This window comes from Leptonychotes weddellii, chromosome 1 (genome assembly GCF_054177405.1).
Source record: "Leptonychotes weddellii isolate Sample4059 chromosome 1, ASM5417740v2, whole genome shotgun sequence".
Taxonomy (NCBI): Eukaryota; Metazoa; Chordata; class Mammalia; order Carnivora; family Phocidae; genus Leptonychotes; species Leptonychotes weddellii.
Genome location: NC_138369.1, coordinates 10,081,554 through 10,102,382, shown reverse-complemented (window position 1 = coordinate 10,102,382; position 20,829 = coordinate 10,081,554). Strand labels below are relative to the sequence as shown.

Genomic DNA, 20,829 nt, shown 5'->3' with positions numbered 1-20,829 from the left:
GTGCTCACACATGCTCTCTCTCAAAAATAAATACAAAATCTTTTTTAAAAAAAGAAGCTGTTTCTGTTTTGTAAGAATCTAGTTGCTAAACTTTTTTTCACAATCACTCATTATCCAGGAAGGTAGTTGAATGGTAGACCTGTTGTATCTGTCTTTGGTCTCCCTTCCTCTGGGGAAAACTCATACTATTTCCTGAAAGAGCTGTAATCCCTTCCCAGAGGAAAGGCTTGATTAAATCCTGGCGGATCAGAGCATCCCACAATTCTGGCCCACGACTGGCCCCATGTAAGGTTACCTGACCCAGGCAAGGCCAGTCCTATGGAGTTCGGGGGGCCCTCTCTTCACCTGGGCTGTAGTTTGAGCAGTGATCACAGCCCTTTCCTTGGTTTGGGAGAAAAGCAGGGCACACTGAACACCGATCATGCAAGATATTTCAGCCCACCTCAATGGCATTATTGTCTGAACAACTGAATACAGCCGAGCCTGAAGCTGCACTTTGCTTTTTACCCACAAGAACCAAATCATTCCCCTTTCTGTTCAGCCGGTAGGTTTTCTGTCCCTTGCAACCAAAAAGATCCCAATTAACACAAGGTAACTGTTGTGGACCTGGGTTAGGGATTCACAGATTTTTATTCTGATGACAAAAAGCGCACAGGGAAGAACAAAACTACAGTCGACAAACCAGTAGCGCGAGGCGGGCTGGAAAACATAGGGAATGGGTGCCCAGAGTCCCCAGGAGCCTCCTGGAACCCTGCCACAGAGCCCAGTTTAAGAACCATTCTCTAAGCCAAGGGCTTCACTGCACGAGAAGGCAGAGATGCACAGGGATGTTTCAGACAGTGGCTTCGACCTCAGTGGCTTCATCCTCCTCCTCCAGCAGGCTGTAGGAAGCATGACTCTGGCAGGGCCGCTGCAGTGGGTGAGCCAGCAGCTTGGCCATACAGTTGTGCAGCTCAAGGGCTGGCCCAGCCAGCGCCACCTCATACTTGTAGCTGGTACCCTTGGTATCCAGGCTGCCCATGAAGGCAAACATGTCCTGTGGGGCCGGGGAGGGGCCGTTCAGGTAGAGGTTCCCCGATGGACCCTCTCTGCCCCTGGAGGGCTTCCCAGAGGAGGGGGTATCAGGGATGGGTTCTGAAGGATGAAGAGGAGTTTGCCAGAAAGGAAACATTCCCACGTTCAGCAAATATTCCCCCACCACCCACCCAGTGGTAGGGACCCCAAGAAATCTCAGTCCTGGAGCCCCTAGTTTGGAGAGACACAGTTAGATGCAGACTACCCCCAGGCCCCACGCTAATCATCCCTGAGGAGCAGAGCCTTTAGGTTTGGGTGCTGAAGTATGAGTAGGAGCTGGTCTCAACTCTCCCTGTTCACAGTCGGGTAAATTGAGACTCAGAGGTAAGTGGCCTAATCAAGGTTCTATAGGTCGGTCTGGGCTGGGATATGAAAGACCAGTAGAGTCTGGGGAGGCAGGAGGGAAGGGCGTGCCAAGCAGAGGGCACCGTGAGAGCAAAGGCAGAGAGACGCCCTCGCTAGCTCACAGCAGACACGCAGGAATGGCTGCTGAATGGCCTAAGGCTCCAGGGCTGCAAAACGGAGGTGGGTTCCGAGATACCCCACCTACACCCATCTGCCACTCACACACACAGCAGCCTCTCACCTTCCAGCTCATTTCCTCTTCCTTCTCGTCAGCGCCATTGTGGATGTAAACAACATCAAAGAAGAAGTATGGGCACTGGAACATTTTCTGCACGGAAGAACACCGGCCTTCGGGGCTTGAGTCACCCCATGCCCCCATGACCATAATTCCCCAGCTTTTGCCTTGGACTCTGGGAAACTGCCCATAGACACCCCAGCTCTTGTGATCAGGAAGTCCCTCCTGGTGTCTAACCACCATTCTGCTGGCTGCAGATATCCCTCCCTTTCCCCAGCCTCACTCACCTTCATGGGCTCCGTCAGGGAGAACTGGGGCTGGCAGGGCGGACGGCTATAGACAAGGATGGTGCGGACCACGTACGGGGGTGGAATTGTCTGCACATTCTCGGTGACTGGCAGCTCAGTCTTCTGCTGGCTGCGTAGTGAATGGTGGGGGACAGGTCAGAGCACACTCTGGGGATCCACCCCTCTTGTCACCCTCGGAGAGCCCGGGACTTCACCGGACATGCAAAGCCCACAAGACTGCTGCCTCTGAGCCTCCCCATATGCTGTTCCCTCTGCCCAGAGTGCCGCCCCAGCCTCACCCTTCTGCCTGACCTCTCCTGCTGGATCGGGGAGACTCCGCTGACCCCAAAGCTGGAGCCCGCTCTGACCACCCTCACCATCCTGAACATCCCCCATCATTGACCTGAGTTGGACCTGTCCCACCAGGCCAGAAGAGTCTAAGGTAGGAACCTGATCTTATCAGCTAAGTTAGCACCCACGTCCCCAACTGGCCACGGCTGGATCTCACATTGGCAGAGAGCACTGGGCAGACAGAGGGCTAATGTCTTTAGTACGTGAAAAGCAAATCTGATCATCCATAAGAAAAAAGCCGACATCTCCCTATAAACATAGGCAAAGGGGACAAACGGACAAATCACTGTAGGAAGACTGAATGGCTTACAAATGAATGAAAAAAGGCTCAAAGAAAAGCTCAGTGACAGTAACAGGTAGCCTCTACCAGACAGGCAGAGCCTTCGGCGGCATGAACAACTCTGGTGTCGGGAGGTACACAGGGTTGGTTTCCTAGAAAAGTGCTCTGGCAGACTCTAGCAGATTAAAAACACACACCCCTTTGGCCCAGCATGTCTTCCACTGGGAATTTATAGGATGGGTTCACTTGCAAAATTTGCCAGGACCACTGTACCAGGTTAATCACAATGGAAAAGGCAAAACAGAATCCGTGTCCACTATTAGGAGGCAGGTAAAAACAGGGGTTGGACTACTAATGCCCATAAGCTAAGAATGGTTTTTACATTTTCAAAATGGTTGGAGAAAGAAAATCAAAAGAACATTTTGTGACACGTGGAAAGGATATTAAATTCAAATTTCCGTGTTCATCGAGAACGTTTTACTGGGACCCAACCCCGTGCACAGGTGTGCTTTGTGACTGCCTTCAGGTTACTTGGGCAGGATCCAGTCATCAAGACAGAGACCACATGGCCTACAAAGCTGAACATATTTACTGCCCGGCCCTTTACAGAGAAAGCGTGCTGCCCCATGGGTTAAAACAATGGAGTGGGGGACCTCAGGGCGGTCACAGGACTGACGTGGAAGGCGAGACGCGGGGAAGGCGGTACTTACATGAGGCTGAAGAGACCTTCTAGATCTGGCAGAGATGCTAAGGAGAACGCTGGGGGCAGAGCACGGGCAGGAAGCGGCGGGTGGCTTCCCGCATCCTGATGCCAGGAGAGCCCAGGCCCCCTCATACCCGGTGCCAGGTACCACCGCGCAGGAGACGTGCTGTGCGACCCTGGCCCAGTCGCTTGCCCTGTCTGAGCCTGTTTTCCCTCAGCATAGATCACAAAACAGGGGGCCGGCACTGGATGCCCTGAAAACCCTTGGTGGCTCAAAACTCCCCTTTCCCTCACGCCCAGGGCAGCCGTCCTCACAAGGCAAGAGCCATGGGTGTCCCCGTCCCCTACCCCCCGACACTCAGCATTGTTTTGTAACTCATGAGGATCATTTTCTGTCTAAGTTTTGGGCTGCACATGAGCCTTTTGTGTTCAAGTTAGCATGAAATGTGCTGTGCCAAGGCCGCAGGGGCTGTAGTAATGACTGTGACTCCTCAGTCCCATATCGCCATCTATTGAGCACCAACTGTATGCTTGGCCCTGCAAAGAATGCTCCCCATGTGTGTGGTTTTGACATCTAGAGGCCAAATCAGCTGGTTTTGTTTCTGTACCATGTCCAGCCCCCTCCACAGGGCAGCCCTGCCTGTAAGGATACTGAAGGTGGAGCAGGAAGCTGTCTCCAGGTCGTAGAGGCAGCTGCAGAGTTCGCGGGGATCGGAGGTCAGGCCGGACAGCTGCGGGAAAGCACAGGCCTCAGCAAGGTGCCTCCCCGCCCCGAGGGAACCCCTCGGCAGCCCGGCCCTGCCCCAGCCTCACCCAGGCGATGTCGTCGTTCACCACCACCAGCGCGAACTCGTGGCTCTTGTCGATCTTGTGTTTTGTCCGCACAAACATCTCAATCATCTTCTGGGAGACGTTGAGGGCGTTGGTTTTGGAGCTGGGGAGGGACAGAGGGTGAGGGGGGGCGGTTAAGGCGGGGCCTCCCTCCCTCCTCACCGGCCAATCCTGGGGAGCCCTCCGCCAGCCTCAGGATTAGGCACTGGAGGCCCAGGTCAGGTCATGCAGCGGGAAGATGGAAGAGCCCAGCCACCCCTCTGTAGCTTTTGCCCTCTCCGAATGGGGTTCCTCTGACCAGCCTGGGTCTCACAACTGATCCCCATGAGGTCTCCCCCAGGCCTTCACTCAGCCACAGATGGCTAGGGATGGCAGCCAGGGGAAGGCGGGCTTGTCCTCAGCATCCCCCAGAGCCCCTTGGACCCTATCCAGTCCCGGTCACCAACCCCACAGGGACCCAGGTGCTCAGGGCAGGGGCTTCGGGGACAGCTAGGCCTGGGTCTGAGTCCTGACTCTGCCTATTTGCTGTGAGGCCTTGGGCAAGTCACTTCACCTGGCAGAGTTTCTGAGTCATTGCTGTGCCAGGGCTTGGAACAGAGCCCTGGTGGGTCACAGCTTTTTTAGGGTCGGTTGCCATTGCCACTCTGACAGCGCCAGGCCCCAGGCCAGGACAAGCTGCTGTGAGTCTCAGAGAGAAAGAGCCCTGAGTTTTTTGAGCTGCCTCCCCAACCCCCCCCCAGCCCGCCCCAAGCCGTGGCTGCATATTCAAGCCCCCAAATGTTCCTCTCACCCATTGAATGACTCCAGCTTTGACAGGGACATTTCCTCTGACAGGTCCAGGCAGATGATCTGCAAGAAGGTTCGAGGGAGGTGAGGGCCCTGCGCCTGGCAGCGCCTAGCCAAGTGAACACTAACAGTGGCCCCCATTGCGCTCTAGGGGTCCTCTCCAAGCAGCTCTGTCTGAAAGGGTGGTATCAGGACCCCCAATTCCCAGCCAAGCAACCTACTTTGGAAGACAGCGGTTCAGGGAAAAGAGCACTAGATTGGGAGTCCAGGTTTATAAGTGAATAAAGGAGCCAGAGAAAGTCTGACACAGAAACAGGAAAACAAAGGTAGAGTGGGTTGAATTGTGCCCCGGCCCCCACAGATATGCCCACTGGGAACCTCAGAATGTGACTTTTTTGGGAATTAGGGTATTTGCTGATGGAATTAAGAGAAAGATCTTGAGATAAGATAAAGATCCTGATCAGGGACACCTGGGTGGCTCAGTTGACAGGAGCATCCGACTCTTGATTTCAGCTCAGGTCATGATCTCAGGGTATGAGATCCAGCCCTCCATCAGGCTCCCCACTCAGCAGGGAGTCTGCTTGATACTCTCTCCCTTTCCCTCTACCCCTCCCCAACCCCACCCCCCACTCTCTTTCTCTCTCAAATAAATAAATAAACCTTTAAAAAAAAATCCTGATTCAATGACTTATTGTGTCCTTATAAGAGAAAGAAGATTCAGAGACACAGATGGGAAGGCCACGTGAAGACAGAGGCAAAGACTGGGGTGATGCAGCCACAAGCCAAGGAACACATGGAGCACCCAAGGGCTGGAAGAGGCAAGGAAGGATCTTTCCCTACAGCCTTCAGCAGGAGCACAGCCCTGCCCATTCCTTGATTTCAGACTTCCAGCCTCCAGAAGAGTGTGAGAATGAATTTCTGCTTTCTAAGCCACTGCATTGTGGTAATTTGTTGTGGTAGCCCTAGAAAACTCCTACGAAGTGACTGCAGAGTGAATCCCAAAAAGCAAGAACATTAAACCTAAGGTTCCCTAGCACCTCACGGCCACAGGCCAAGCCCCTCACTTACCACCTTCTCTGGACAGTTGACCCTCGGTGTCCGCACCTGGACTTCAGGAGCTGTTGAGGGCACCTGCCAGGGCTTGGGGCCAGCTCCTGGAGGATTGGGGGTCCCATCGTCAGCACTGGCCGCCTCGCCCTCACCCTCGCTGCGGCTGCCCACACTGGCCTGGGCCCCCAGTGCCCGGTCCTCAGCCCCCTCAGGGTTGGAGCGTGTTCGGGGCCTGGGTTCAGCTGACTGCTCCTCTTCCTCTTCCTCTTCTTCCTCCTCCTCCTCCTCTTCCTCAGTGGGGCTGCTGGGCTCTGCCACCTCCATGGCCCCTAAGTGGCTGGATGGAGCAGGGTTGGGGGAAGCCAGGATCTTCCCCTTAAAAGTTTTAAAAATATTTGGTTACTGGACAGGACAGAGCATGAACTGCTTAATGACTGTAAAAATCACTTCTTTCCGGGCCTCAGTTTCCTTATCTGCAAAACGGGTGCCTGGCATCCCATTTTTTCTGTAGTGCTAACCCTGCCCCTTTCCTTGGCCAATGAACAAATCCGGCCACCAGGAATGGCTCAGAGATGGGGCATGACCCAATACAGGTCAGTGAGGGGCAGCTCTGGTGCTTCCAATAGTGCCATTAGGGAAGAGGGACTCGTTAGAGTTGCAGAACTGGGAGGATAGAAGTTGAGAGCTGTCAGGAGCCTCTTTTGCCTCCAAGAGGGGAAAGAGAACCTGCTTGAAGTGATGCTCACCCAGAAAACAGCAGCTAGACCTCTGTGTACCTGGATCCAGCTATGCCTGAAACCAAAAAAAGGAAACCTCATTTAAAATGGAATCGGGAGGCCAAAAGGGGAGCTCTCACCCCCTAGCACAATGGCAGACCCCAAATTCCCAACAGAAAGAAGACTATACTAAGCCAGCAAGAAAATGAAAGATTTTCTCCTTGCCTCGCAATAGCCCGGCCGATGACAGACTGTCACAACTCAGCCAGTGAAAAGCCATTAAGCTTCAATTCCCAATTTACTCCAATAGACTTTAGGTTTATAACAGCCCGTCCCAACTCCCCTTCCTCTATAAAACAGCACTCCTCTCCTTTGTTCTGGACTTGCCTATGGTTTTGCTATATAGCTTGTGTGTCCTGAATTGTAATACTCTGCTATTCCCAAACAAACCTCTTTTTTGCTGGTAAAAATACCTGACAATTTTAGTTTTAAGGCTAACAGAATAATTAGCTGGGGTGCCTGGCTCGCTCAGTCGTAGCGCATGCAACTCTTGATCTTGGGGTTGTGAGTTCGAACCCCACCTTGGGTGTAGGGATTGCTTTAAAATAAGAACAAAATCAGACTAATTAGCTCTGGGATTCTCCCCAGCGGGCACCGGGCTGCCTAGAAGGTGTCTGCGCAAAGGAGGGGCACGAATCTAGGTGTTAAAGGTTCCTTTAAAGAAAGATAGGACGCCAACAGTTTGCCTATCTGGGCTGGGGTGTGGGCTGCGGGGGATGGTCTCTGAGCGGCTTGTAACCCCCTGAATCTCTAAGGAAAACAATGCTTTAGCTTCGGCAAGAGGGATGAAGGCTAGACTGCAGGAGAAACCAGAGTGGAAAGCGGAAGCCTCAGGGAAGGCTAAGGGCTGGACCTCTAGGGACGGGACCGCAACCACCCAACCTCTTCTCACCGGAACCTGAGCCTCCCTCCAACTCAGCCGAGAACTGACTAGGAAGCCGCCATCTTTCGCAGCCCGGAAGTAGTGCGGCGCGGCCGGGACACTTCCTGGGAAATGTAGTTCAGCAAGCCGTAGGACTAGCGGACCGCTGAACAGGGGACGGCTGGAGAGCTTTGAAAGCTGATAGGCTGGGACTGTGCTAGGGAGTGGGGTTTGGAATGTGATTGGTTAAAGCAAGAAGAGCCGGAGCTTTGATGTTTCTGGCCGAATCAGGCTACACTGGTCAGTACTTCAACCCTGATAGGCTGGGACGAGGCCTAATGGAGTGGACCTTTCTATGGAATAGGCTTAAAGGGATGGAGAAGGCCTCACTTGCGATGTGGTAAACTGAATGCGAGTGACTTGGGCGGGATTTAGAAGAGGTAGGGCTGATTGGTGATTGGTGGAGCTGACATGGCCCTCAGCGGGGGGCGGGTTTTTGCGGCCTGAGGTGGGCGTGGCCCACACCCCAGGCCCTGCCCAGTTACTTAATTTTGCTTCTTATTTTACACATATTTGCAAAAACCAAAAAGACTAAGCCAAAACTATTTCAGACCACGTTTTCTTTTTCATGCGCACTTCTCCTCTTACCCCCTAACCATTTAAAACCCAGTCTGAGCCTCAGTTTCTTTATGTGTAAGAGGTTCAATTAAACAAGCTCTCATGAGCCAGGCTCTGGTCATTGACAGCCAGGAGGAGCTATGCAAGCTGAGTCTTCAAGGATGGAGAACTTGCCAGAAAAACAAGAGAATGAAAGGCATTCCAGAAAGAAGGAACCGCCTTGGCAAAGGTCTGGAGGCTTGCAATGAACCTTGGAGTGGTGGAGCCTTTAACAGGTTAATATGGCTGGAGCAAAGGCTAAGAGTGCAGATTTCAATGTGCCTGGGTGCCCCCAAGTCAGAGAATTGCAACTTCTTTCCTTACCGCCTTTGGGGACACAGAAGCAGGAAGATTCAGCCTCCTAGTGTCTGTCAATGGAATGAGGAAGATTCAGGCTACTCCAGGCTCTGCCCAGTTTAAACCAAGTGAAGAAACAAGGAAAGGGTGTTCCAGGCAAAGGTTACAGCATAACCCAAGGCCCTGGGTGTGAGAATTGTGAACCTTCAACTGTTCACGGAGGGGGTCATCGTGGCTAAAGCAAGGAGTATACATGGGCCCAGGCAGCAGGCATAATTTTTAAGGTCCTCGAATGCCGGGTAGAAGAGCTTGAAATGTTTCCCAAGGGCAATGGGGAGTCATGGAGGGTACATGAGCAGAGGAGGTGACCAATGCGGTCTCTCTCTCTCTGGGGCCTGGGTGGGGAAGAGAGTGAAGGGGTGGCTATAGAGTCCAGGGAGAGAGCTGGGCTGGCATCCAGGTGGGAGGGGAGAGGCTTGGGCTGTTATTATGGATGGAGTTGAGGAGGCCCTTTAGAGATGGATGCAGGGAAAATGGGCAGGATGTAGAGACAATCTGGGCTCTGAGGAATCCAGCATTTACACAGGAGAAACAGCAGCTGGTAGAGATGGGAGGGTCAGAGAGGTAGGGAGCAAGAGCGGTGTGTTATAATTCAGTTCTTGGATGGATTTTAACAAATTGCTTGTTAAAATTCCCATGACACTGTAGAAAAATGCTATAATTACCCCTCCCCCCCATTTTACAGATAAGGAAACTGGGGCTCAGAGGTGGAAGAGACATGAGATCAGAGGCTGAGGTGAGGAGGGACTGACATCTCAGGAGCCGGACACGTGACCCCCACTGGGACTGAGGAAGCTGATGTCCTGGAGGAAGCTGATGTCCTTGAGGAAACAGCACAATAACAAGTCACATGACCAGGGGAGGGGGGCTTCCTGTTTCCTGGCCCCTCCCAAGCCAGCCTTGGCTAGCCCAGGCCTAAGCAGGCAGTGGCCAGAGCTACCCCAAGAGTGTCCAGGGATTTGGGCTGCTGACCAAGGTACTCCTAGAGGTACAGAGGAGTAGAAGTAGAGCAGGCTGGGGGGACCCAACCCCAAGATTGGGGCCTCTGACTCAAGAGGACCCTGGGGAGGAGAGGTGACTCTTGAAGTCCTCGAGCCAGGCCCAGATTGGGGACAGAGGGGAGCACAGAGGTAGTGAAAGATAAAGGAGGCAGAGGAGAAGGGGAGGTCAGAACAGTTTTCAGAGATAGTGAGCTGCCTGTCAAGAGGGGCATTCAAATGCGCCAAATCAACACTGATAACTCAAGATCCCTTCCAGAGGGAGAAGATCAATGCCCATTCCACAGAAGAAGATATTAAGGCTGTCATTTGTCCAGGACAACAAAGACAAGAGCTGAGATCAGGCTGTGGTTTTAGGAGGAAGATTCAGAAGACTGACCTCTGGACAGCAATGAGTGCCCGGGCCACACGCCCCCGAAGCCGGCGAGGGAGGCACGCTCCGCCTGTAAGTGCCCCCCTCCCTGCCACACCCAGCTCTTTGGGGCCACTCACAGCCCTGCCTGGCTCAGAGCTTGGCCCTGTGGGTCATCTTCAGGGGGAGCTGGATCCTGTGGCAGAGAGTTCAGAGGAGGCTGAGGCAGCCAGCGGGAGTTCTGAGCTGGGCCCTGCGCCATCTCAGGAGAGCTGCAAGCTGAAGCTGCTGGGGCCAGAAGCAGAAGCCAGTGGGCAGGGCCTGGGGAACAGGTAAGGCCCACTTGGTCTGTGCTCCCCACTCCAGCCCTGGTGTATCTTTCCTACCCACAGATCTACCTGTGTTCCTCCCTTGCTCACACACATGCCATAGCTTCCCATTGCCCTCCTCAGCCCAACTTTCTTTTTTTCTTTTTTTTTAAAGATTTTTATTTATTTATTGAGAGAGAGAATGATAGAGAGAGAGCATGAGAGGGTGGAGGGTCAGAGGGAGAAGCAGACTCCCCGCTGAGCAGGGAGCCCCATGCGGGACTCGATCCTGGGACTCCAGGATCATGACCTGAGCTGAAGGCAGTCGCTTAACCAACTGAGCCACCCAGGCGCCCCTCAGCCCAACTTTCAAGGCCCCGGATAATGCAGCCCCTGTGAGCCAGACACCCCGGATGACCCCATTTCCAGAACCTTCCATCTCTCACCTCACCACAGGACCAACAAAGAGGCTGAAGGGGACACTAGCAGAGGACCGGCCCCATCTCCTGAGGGACCCTGCAAGCTTGCCGAGGAAGGCCAGCAGGCCACAGATGTAGCCCCGCCGGGTGGGGAGACTGTCCCCTCCAAGCCTGAAGCCTCTGACATGTTTCAGATTCTCCAGCGCGCTCTGAGCTCACTGGAGGCAGCTGCTGCTGCCTGGCGCCACCGGCCCCCAAGCTGTCCTGGGCCCTCAGAGGCCGAGGACAGGAGTGAGGTGGGACCCAGGCCCTGCTTGGAGCAGGAGGGGGCAGGGGGTTGCCAGAGGGAGGCAGCCCGCCTGGCGGAGAGGAATGACTGGCTGCGATTGGCCTTGGGCAGCCGCGAGGAGGAGCTGACTCGCATGCAGGCCTCACTGCAGGCCATCCAGGCTGAGAAGGAGATGCTTCAGAGAGAGGTGAGTGGGGCAGCTCCGTCTCTGAGGTCTCTCTGTCTAAGGGGGAGGCGGGCCTGGCATAGGCAATGTTCAAGCATTTGTTCGTTAGAAAAACTTTTATGGAGCATTGACTGCCGAGCCCTGAACAGACAAAGGTCCGTTGCCTTCTTAGTTAAGGTGGTCAGAGATGCCCCCTGAGGAGGTGACACTTGAATGAAGAGGTAAGGGAGGAGCCATGCAAGGATCTGGGGGAAGAGCATGCCAGGCAGAGAAGGAACTCCCTCCCTGAGGTGGGATTCAGGGACCAGTGAGGGGGCCAGTGTGGGGGTGAAGGAGGGCCGGTTAGGTGATGCGGGCAGATTTATAGGGTCTTGTGGGCTGCTGGGAGTGGGCTTTTGCCCTGAGCCTGGTGGGATCCTGGAGGGTTTCCCCGGAGCAGAAAGGGGCGGATCCTGGGCGCCTGGGTGGCTCAGTTGGTTAAGCGACTGCCTTCGACTCAGGTCATGATCCTGGAGTCCCGGGATCGAGTCCCGCATCGGGCTCCCTGCTCGGCGGGGAGTCTGCTTCTCCCTCTGACCCTCCCCCCTCTCATGTGCTCTCTCTCTCTCATTCTCTCTGTCTCAAATAAATAAAATCTTTAAAAAAAAAAAAAAAAAAGGGGCGGATCCTGATGCAGCGTTCACAGACGCCCTCTGGCGGCCGTTGGGGGAACAGCGTGTGGGTGTGCGGAATCCTGCAGATCAGGAGGCACTGGTCCAGACACCAGATGGTGGCAATTGTGGAGGTGGTACGAAGTGGGCCGATGCTGGGTGGTGTCGAAGGTGAAGCTGGCAGGTTTGGGGGTGAAAGCCAGAGAAGGGTTGAGGACAAGTCCTGGTTTGGGGGCCTGCGGGACTGGAAGGGAGAAATGCGGAGGCCGCAGGAGGAGCAGGTTTGGTGGGAGGGAGACCAGAAGCTGTTTGGGCCGTCATGAGCTCACGATACCCACGGGCCACCCATGTGGGACCATCAGAGAGACAGTTCTGTGTCTGAGTCCAGAGCTCAGGGGAGGTGTCAGAATAGGAGAAACACATTTGGACCTCTTCACATGTGGACGGAATCTAAAGCCATGGGGCCCAAGGAGATGGTGGGGAACATGCCCTCCTCTTGGGCAGGACAAGGGGGAAAGATATGGGGTGCCAGAGCCCAGCCTGAGGGGGGAGGCCCACTTCCTGGCTGGGAAAGGAAATCCCCCTCCACATTCCTCTCCCCACCCCCACCACCTCTGGCAACCACCACCCTGTTCTCTGTGAGTTCGATTTTTTGTTTTTTTTTTGTTTTAGATTCCAAATATAAGTGAGATCACTATGTATTTGTCTTTCTCGGACTTATTTCGCTTAGTATAATGCCCTCAAGGTCCATCCATGTTGTGGCAAATGGCAGGATTTCCTTCTTTTTTTTTTTTTTAAAGATTTTATTTTTAAGTAGTATCTACATGGAATGTGGGACTCTAGCTCACAACCCTGAGATTAAGTGTCGCAGGCTCCACTGACTGAGCCAGCCAGGCACCCCTCCTTCTTTTTTTAAGGCCAAATAATATTCCTTTGTTTATACACCAGATCTTCTTTAGCCATTCATCCACTGGTGATCACTTAGGTTGCTTCTATGTCTTGGCTATTTCAAGTATATGCCGCAATGAACAAAGGGGTTCGAGTTAGTTTCGAGTTAGTTTTTTCATTTCCTTTGCATAAATACCCAGAAGTGGAATAGCTGAATCCTGTGATAGTTCTATTCTTAATTTTTTGAGGGAGCACTATGTGCTTTTGTATAAATGGCTACACCAATTTACAATCCTGCCAACAGTGCACGAGGGTTCCCTCTTCTCTACATCCTCCCCAACACTTTTTATCTCATGTCTTTTTTTTTTTTAAAGATTTTATTTATTTATTTGAGAGAGAGAGAGAGCACAAGAGGGAGGAGCGGGAGAGGGAGTAGCAGACTCCCCGCCGAGCAGGGAGCCCCATGCGGGACTCGATCCCGGGACTCCAGGATCATGACCTGAGCCGAAGGCAGTCGCTTAACCAACTGAGCCACCCAGGCGCCCATCATGTCTTTTTTTTTTTTAAAGATTTACTTATTTATTTTTGAGAGAGAGAGAAAGTGAGCGTGCATGTGCGCCCGTGTGAGTGGGGGGAGGGGCAGAAGGACAACATCTTCAAGCAGACTCCCCGCTGAGCGCGGGGCTTGATCCTGCAACCTGTGAGATCATGACCTGAGCGGAAACCAAGAGCCAGATGCTTAACCAACTGGGCCACCCAGGCACCCCAATGTCTTTTTGATCTTTTTGATAGTAGCTTTTCTAATAGGTATAAGGTGGTATCTCACTGTGGTTTTGATTTGCATTTCCCTGATGATTAGTAATGTTGAGCACCTTTTTGTGTACCCACTGGCCATTTATATGTTTAAAGAAAGAAGATTCTTGAGTGGCTAAGTGAATTGCCCCAGGCTAATAGTGGGGGGTTTGGTGGGGTGAGTAGCTAGGTTCCTGCTTCCCAACCGGGGCCTTGCCACTGTCCCAGGAACAGGTCTGCAGGAGGGTTGGTGGGTGGTTGGCGCTCCCAGGCCAGGCCTGACCTACTCCATCTTTCTTCCCCACCCCCACCCCAGGTCCAGGAGCTGCAGGATTCCCTGCTGAGGCCGGAACCTTTCCCACCTCCCTCCCGGGGCCAAGCAGGGGGCTCAGGCAGTGGCTCCAGCAGTTCTGGGGTAGATGAGGAGCCCTGGGGGACTCAGGTGAGCATAGGAAGCTTAAAACCACGACCTTGAGATCTTTAGAATTCTGGGCGGTGAGACTCAAATCCTGGACCTGCAATCCAGTAGCTTGTGGGGTTGGAAAAGGCTTAACCCCATGATACTGGGCCCTCAATGACACTCTGGGTGAATCAAGTCACCTCTTTCTAGCAGGACCCCTTCTCTCTGGCTCACCCCCTGCTCCGGCGCCTCCGGAGTGATTCCAGTGCTCAGATGCTTGGACCCCTCCCCATTCAACCCCTCGCCCCCGAGATACACATCATGGAAGCCCAGATGGAGCAGCTCCGGGGGTAAGGGCCACAAATGCTGAGCTCATAAGGGCACCGGAGCCTCCCCAGCTGGGCTATCAGCCCAAGAGTCTGGAGCTGGAATGGAGTGGGGAGGAGGGTGCAGATCAGTTGGGTCCTGACTGCCCTGGGTGGGGGGGCTCTCATTTTCCCTCTCCCCTAATTGCGGAGGCAGGAGCATTGAGAAGCTCAAATGTTTCAACCGTCTGCTGTCAGCTGCGCTGCAGGCGTACAAGGGCCGGTGTGAAGGCCTGAGCATGCAGCTGGGCCGGCGGGAGGCCGAAGGCACAGCGCTGCGTCTGGCCTTGCGGTACAGGTCAGTGCGTCCCACCCACGATAGCATTAGCGTGGAAGGGAATTGGTACACTCCGAGCATGATCCGCAGGGAGGGTCGGGGCCCTTGAAGGAAGGCACTTTCCCCCCGGAGAAATTATTTTAAGGCAATTTTAAAGATTTTATTTATTTATTTGAGAGAGAGAGAATGAGAGACAGAGAGCATGAGAGGGAGGAGGGTCAGTGGGAGAAGCAGACTCCCCGCTGAGCAGGGAGCCCGATGCGGGACTCGACCCCGGGACTCCAGGACTCCAGGATCATGACCTGAGCCGAAGGCAGTCGCTCAAACAACTGAGCCACCCAGGCGCCCTAAGGCAATTTTAGCCCAAAGGGTGCTGAAGGAGTCTACATGCTCCCAGGGGTGGGAGTGGGGGACGGAATGAAGGATCCAAGGACGAGTGGGTATGTCACCCGCACGACAAGATGGAGCCAGGTGTCCTGGAGCACTCAAAATCAGTGTCTCACAGTGAGCACTGCGAGGAAGTGTACGGAGTCCTGCTCACTCTCCGGGAGGCAGACTCGGGTGCAAGAGAGGAGGCCCCTAAGGGGAACCTGGAGGTGGCAGAGAAGGAAGCCCAGAGGCTGCTGGCACAGGAGGATGCTGCCATGGATGGAGAGACACCACGGGATCCACAGCCAAGGTACCCCTGGGAACCTTGAGAGCTGGGAGGGCCAGTGAGTGGGGTCCTTATTAGAGAATGGGGCTCCCACAGCTGGCTCCGTGTTGGGGTTTGGCATGGCTGTGCCCAGCAAGGTCGGTGTAGGGCGCTCCGTGGTTCGTGGGCAGGAGGCCTGACTAGAGTTGTCTGGTTGCGATTCAACAAAGTTGGCATGGTGGTTGATAGCCACTGGGATTGGTATAGGACCCACCAGGGTTGGTTGGCATGAAGAGGGATGATGGTGCCCACTGATTAGGACTGGCACGACGGTGTTTAATCAGGTTGGCCTGATGTTGGTACACATGGGGTTGGCATGATGTTGCCAAACAGGGTCAGCGAGCTGAGCAGTGGTGCCCATTGTGCTGGTGTGATGGCTTCCACTGTGGTGGCATGAACAACAGTAATCGTTGCCATGATGGTGTTCACTATGTTGTCTTGATGAATGGTGATGCCCACTGGGGTTTATGTTCTGGTGTCCACCATGTTGGTATGACAGCACTCACTACGGATGGCATGGAAACCATCATGGTCAGTATGATGGAAGATGCTAGAGCCCCACCAGAGTTGGCATGAAGCTAGCACAACTGTGGCTACCAGTGTTGACATTAGACCCTTCTTCTGTTTCCTATAGCCCCGAGGGCAGTAGTGTGGATTGGCCCACGCCACAGGAGGTGGCTACCCAGCTCTGGGGCTATATCCAGCGTCTCCGGGCTCGCCGTGCTCTGGTGAAGATCCCCCCAGAGCCTGGCCCAACTTTGGCACCTGTGCCCACTGTGGCCCACGCAGAAGCCATGGTGCAGGCCATACTGGGGACCCAGCCTGGCCCGGCCCTACCCCGGTTGGAGAAGACGCAGATCCAGCGGGACTTGGCAGCCACACGGGTACATATGGGCAGTGGTTGCTGTGTTGGCCTTTTCTGGTGGGACGAAACCCTTTGCCGAGGTTGAGAGGGATGCGACTGGGGGACCAAGTAACAAAGGAGAGTTCTACGTAGCTGGGGGCAGGCTTCCTGGAGGGAGGAGCATTGGAACTGGGATTTTGAGGGATGAATAGGAGTTTGTCTTCTGGAATTCAGTTTCTCATAAGATTCTGAATCTGGCTTTCCAAAATTTCCTTCCTAAGGAAAGGAGATGGAGGCAGGGGACATAATCTGAGGTTTATCCCCTGGCATGAAAGACCTGAGGTTCTAGAGTTGGAGAAACTCTAGACACTTCCACTGAGATGCTACTCGACCTTGTCTGAGATATTTGTACCCTCTGAACTGCCATTCCTACAGCGGTCATTTAAAAATGACCTAAAGGAGATGATTATTTCCCATCATACAAAATCATGGTGAGGATTTGAGTTCTTGCCTGACCGGTCCTCACTGGGGGGGAGGTGGCTCCTGGGGCCTCAGTTTCCCCAGATCCTAGAGGCCCCAACTCTCTGCCCACTCCTTGGTCTCTCAGGAGACTCTGGCAGACCTGATGCTGCGGCTGCAGTTGGTGCGGCGGGAGAAGCGGGGTCTGGAGCTGCGGGAGGCTGCCCTCCGAGCCCAGGGCCCAGCCCACGTGCTCCTGCTCGAGCAGCTGCGGTGGGAGCGGGCACAGCTCGGGACTGGTGGGGCCAGCCGTAGTGGTGGAGACAGCAGTGGCGGTGGGAGCAGTGGAGACGAAGAGGAGTTGTCCCAGGTGAGTGGCCCTTCCTGGACCTGGTGGGGATAGCAGTATACTACTCGCTGTGGGGCCCTGGTCAACCACAGCCCCCCCTCTGAGCCTCAGTTGGCATTTCTGCAGAAAGAGATGAGTTGAATGTCAAAGGACTGCATGTCAAAGTTCATACCTGTACTTTGGGCTTTTTTTCATTTGAGGGTATTGAGCCCACTAAGCCCCAAGGTGTTTGGCGTCTTCCACTCAAACCTGTGCCTCCTCCTTCCCACCCCCAGGCTTATTCCTACTCCAGTATCTCCACTCCAATAGCCCCAGCCCATGCTTCATCTCGTCCTAAATTTTGGCTTGAGCTTGCCCCCTGATGCCTTCCCTTTTGCCCCTTACCATCTAATCATGTCTGGCCTCTGCTTAAAGCCTTCGGCAGCTTCTGGAACCCTCCTTTGAATCATCTCTCCCACCTCCAAGCCTTTGTAGATGCTGGGCCCCTGCCAAGAACACTAGTCCCTTACCTCTTTGTCTGATTAAGCCCATGACCTCTTGCAAGTCTGAGCTCAGACCTCACCTGCCTCCAGATGAGATTCCCCTGTTATTTATTTCTCTTGTTAGGGAGGAATTTTACCCTCATTGGGGTATCTCACCAGACTGGGGCTGTGGCTGCCCACAGTCTGGGTGACTTCAACGTCCAGCTTGGGCTGAGTATGCCCTCCACCTAGGCCAATGTCACTTCCCTCCCTTCTGCCTCCCACAGGGCCCTCCTGCTCTCCTTGGTGGAAGCAGGGGCATTGATGGAGGCCAGGTGGGCCAAGCGCAGGGCCCAGAGACTCTAGCCCAGGAACTGGCAGCGTCACTTAACCGGTGTGTGTCTCGGTCCCGGGCTGGGGGGTGGATGGGCTGGGCGGGTATATGCGAGAATCCATGGGGGCACTGAGTGCAGCACAGGGCTGGGTGTGCATCCATGTACAGGTGTGCTTGCATGGAAATACCATGGACAGGTGGGGTGGGAGGAGGGAAGGAAGGATTGGCTATGGCGATGAGCTCCTCTCTCCCCACTCCTGCACCAGGGCCCTGGGCCTGCGGGAGCAGCTGCAGTCTCTGCGGGAGGAACTGGAACAGGTGGCTCAGAAGGGGCGAGCCAGACGTGCTCAGAGTGCTGAGCTGAACAGCGACTTATGCAAGGCTCACAGGTGGGTCCCCTTCCCTGGGTCTCCCCGGGGGACCTCAGAAGTGTCCCTGGCTCTCTCTGGGCCTCAGGTTTCCCCCGTTAAGGTAGGTGGCGAGTTCAATCCATCCCATACCTCCCTTTTCTGAGCGGAACCCTAGGAAGATCCAATCTCAGAGAGCTCTGTCTGGGGCCGGGAATACATAACTCCTGACTTGGGTGGGAGGGGGCCTGTTTCCTGGCTCAGCCCCCCTCGCACCCCCTCCAGCGCCCTGGTCCTGGCCTTCCGAGGCGCCCACCGGAAGCAGGAAGAGCAGCGGAGGAAGCTGGAGCAGGAGGTGGCAGTAATGGAGGCTCAACAGGCAGAGGAGCTGGAGGTGTTAGAAGCCACCGCAAGGGCGCTGGGGAGGCCCAGACCACCCTGCCGGCCTCCCCGGCTGGGGGAGACCTTTCTGTAGGTCCCAGTCTGGCTGTGTCTGGACATGCCAGACAGTTATGGTGGGCCCCCTCATAAACTGTCCTGGAGTGATGTTATGTCATGTGCGACCTTGAATGTTGGGATCTGTTGGGTGGGATGGGGGCTGATGCACCTGGGGGTCTGGGCATTTGAGAAAGGCTCCCTGTCTTTGACCTGGCACCATGTGGCACGTGAATGTGATGTCAGCGGGATCATGCCAGGGATCATGCCAAATCTAAGACTGGCTGAAGGATTCGGGGTCAGTGAGGTTATATGGCTAGAACTGAAATTCCAACACTCATCTGTCTCCAGAAGCCCTGGGAGGGCTCCAAAGGGACATCTTCCCTTGTCCACCCCCTTCCCAGGGAGATTCTGGGTTTGGCCTGGTAGATGCTCCCAAGAGGAAAATGCCTATATCCCAGGAGGAAGACTGAGGGCCTAAAGATTCAGGGTGTGGAAAATTAGCCAGAAGAGCAATCGCTCCCAAGGTGGAGGTGGGGGAGAGGAGAAATCAGAGGGCTTTGGAACTTGCATTCAAAGAATATATGGAGCTAAGGTGAAGGGCTTCTGGATGGGGGGGCACAGCAAAGGTAAGAAATCTGCGTGTTTACTCCGGGGCAATGATATTCCGGCCTGAGGGTCTGGATGGCCCCTGGCCAGGCTAAATTCCAGCTTTCACCTGCAGGACCCGGGGGCTCTTAGTGTCAGGTTAAGAGCAGGCAGCTAATTAGCATATCATTTGCATAAGCCACACCTCCTGGAAACGGGGGACCGGGTGGGACGCGGCCAGGCGGATTATTGGCCTGCTCTCACCTCCTCGGTGATGGCTGAAATCCAAGACGGGCCTTAGAAAGGTTTCCATCCCCAGCCTGGTGGTGCTGATGGTGCGGGGCGATTTCCAGCCCGCACCTGTGCAGGTGTGTGCGGTGGCTGCCTGCTGCAAGGCGGGCCGGAAGTCCGGCCCCTTAGGGGCCTGGCTCAAGCTGGTCCTCCTGACGCAAACTCCTCCGAGATCGCTGGGGCTGCTGACCTTCGGACCGTGCAATGTCTCTGGACGAAAGCCAGCTTTGAAAAAAGCAGGGAAACTGAAGAGGGCAAGGTCCTGAGGAGGGTCAGAGGGGCCGACCTTACTCCCTCATGCCAAGAGTGCAAGACCTGCTTCAAGCCCCCCAGTCCCACCAATTTGCCCGCGGTGGGGGGGGGGGGCGCAAAAGAAGACTAGGTCACCTGTTGAAGGGTGGGGAATGAGTTCGCGCTTTTGGAGGGGGCAGGGGCGGGTTCCAAGGCCGCCGGGAGCGGGGTCTGACCGTTCCCACGGGTGCCCCCTCGGCAGATGGGCCCAGAGCTCTTTGTCCCCGGTCCGCAGCCGCAGCAAGGTCAAATGTCACCGCGGGGCCGCGGGCAGGGGTCAAGGGGGCGGGGCCGGGCCTCGAACGCCCCCCCCCGCCAGGAGGGCCCCAGGGGGTTGGGGGGCCGCGGCACTACGGAGAGGGGGCGGGGCGGCCGCCGAGGGGTTGGACCTACCCGAGGTTCTAGGATCTGCGGCGGATATTTCCCTAGTCTCCAAACCGGCCCCAGACTGCCACTTGTGAGCCTCCCCTCCCCCGAACTTGTGTCCCGCAAGCCCCAGGTCCCTGCCCCCTCCCCTCTCCAGTCCCCCTCTGACTCCCTTCCCTGAACCTTGTCTCCCTTCCAAGATGCCCCCTGCCCAAGAATGCTGGAAAGCACCGTCCAGGGACCTGGGACCCCCGTCCTCACCTCCAAATAGCCAGCCGGTACCTCCACATTCCCAGGCAGCCCCAGAACAAAATGGTCTTCTCTAACCCTCCAGACCCCCTTCTCCAGCAGGGATTACAGGGCAGGGAATTCCACTCTAGTCAGTCCCATGGAAAGTCCTTGCTCATGTCTAACCCCCGTCCTTCTTGCTTCCTGTACTTGCTAAAACTTCCCCCAACTCATACCTGGCCAGACTCTCCCTGGGAGGCCCAGAGGCCCAGGGCTGGGTGTGTGGTGCCTGGCTTTTACAGAACCTTGGTATCCTCTTAAATGTTGCATGATCTCCAAGATCTCCCAGCAGCCCCCGCCCCCCCCAGCCAAGGTGCCCCCTCAGATGTAATCTGGAGAAGGGGATGCCTTTTCCCAAGGCCCCTTCCTGCAAGGGGAGGGGGCAGTGGGGGCAGAGGGCACTGTTTTTCCTGCCGGCAGCTCTCAGAGGCCCAGCCACGTGCCCCGGTGTCCAGCTCTGGGCCCAGGGCCCAGGGCAGGGCAGGAGATAAGGCCGGCAACTGGACCTGCAGGACTCCAAGGTGAAAGGTCACCATAGGAAGGGCTTTTCCAGCTGGTTAAACGTTAACAGGCCCAGAGCAAGA

The 20,829-nt window shown here is 55.1% G+C and overlaps 2 protein-coding genes and 1 long non-coding RNA gene across 8 annotated transcripts; 1 reads left to right on the top strand and 2 right to left on the bottom strand.

The window, feature by feature from the left end:
* Window positions 1-611: 611 nt before the first annotated feature.
* On the bottom strand, window positions 612-7,763 carry BABAM1 (BRISC and BRCA1 A complex member 1). 2 transcript variants are annotated; one of them, XM_081815186.1, is made up of 10 exons: window positions 7,611-7,763; window positions 6,689-6,734; window positions 5,961-6,317; window positions 4,897-4,955; window positions 4,089-4,209; window positions 3,928-4,006; window positions 3,283-3,307; window positions 1,942-2,071; window positions 1,661-1,767; window positions 612-1,036 (listed from the first exon to the last, which is right to left on the bottom strand). In XM_081815186.1, the coding sequence occupies exons 3-9, from the start codon at window positions 6,264-6,266 to the stop codon at window positions 1,669-1,671; spliced, it is 819 nt and encodes a 272-aa protein (XP_081671312.1). In that variant the 5' UTR covers window positions 6,267-6,317; window positions 6,689-6,734; window positions 7,611-7,763; the 3' UTR covers window positions 612-1,036; window positions 1,661-1,668. The 2 variants fall into 2 exon arrangements, with proteins under 2 accessions (XP_081671312.1, XP_006749801.1); XM_006749738.3 differs by having other exon boundaries at window positions 1,661-1,747.
* A 1,695-nt stretch (window positions 7,764-9,458) lies between these two features.
* Window positions 9,459-18,537, top strand: USHBP1 (USH1 protein network component harmonin binding protein 1). Of its 5 annotated transcripts, XM_081815102.1 has the most exons (13): window positions 9,459-9,570; window positions 9,950-10,037; window positions 10,128-10,276; window positions 10,709-11,147; window positions 13,773-13,898; window positions 14,067-14,206; window positions 14,379-14,519; window positions 15,004-15,177; window positions 15,827-16,076; window positions 16,644-16,865; window positions 17,593-17,699; window positions 17,906-18,028; window positions 18,272-18,537. In XM_081815102.1, exons 2-13 carry the CDS (start codon window positions 9,984-9,986, stop codon window positions 18,459-18,461), a joined length of 2,115 nt encoding a protein of 704 aa, XP_081671228.1. In that variant the 5' UTR covers window positions 9,459-9,570; window positions 9,950-9,983; the 3' UTR covers window positions 18,462-18,537. The 5 variants fall into 5 exon arrangements, with proteins under 5 accessions (XP_081671228.1, XP_081671234.1, XP_081671251.1 ...); XM_081815108.1 differs by having other exon boundaries at window positions 9,482-10,037; window positions 14,070-14,206; XM_081815125.1 differs by lacking the exon at window positions 10,128-10,276 and having other exon boundaries at window positions 9,482-10,037.
* Window positions 14,648-19,695, bottom strand: LOC145720707 (uncharacterized). The gene is made up of 2 exons (XR_014143902.1): window positions 19,274-19,695; window positions 14,648-16,964 (listed from the first exon to the last, which is right to left on the bottom strand). It is a non-coding gene; the product is annotated as an uncharacterized LOC145720707 (long non-coding RNA).
* Between the last annotated feature and the right edge of the window lie 1,134 nt (window positions 19,696-20,829).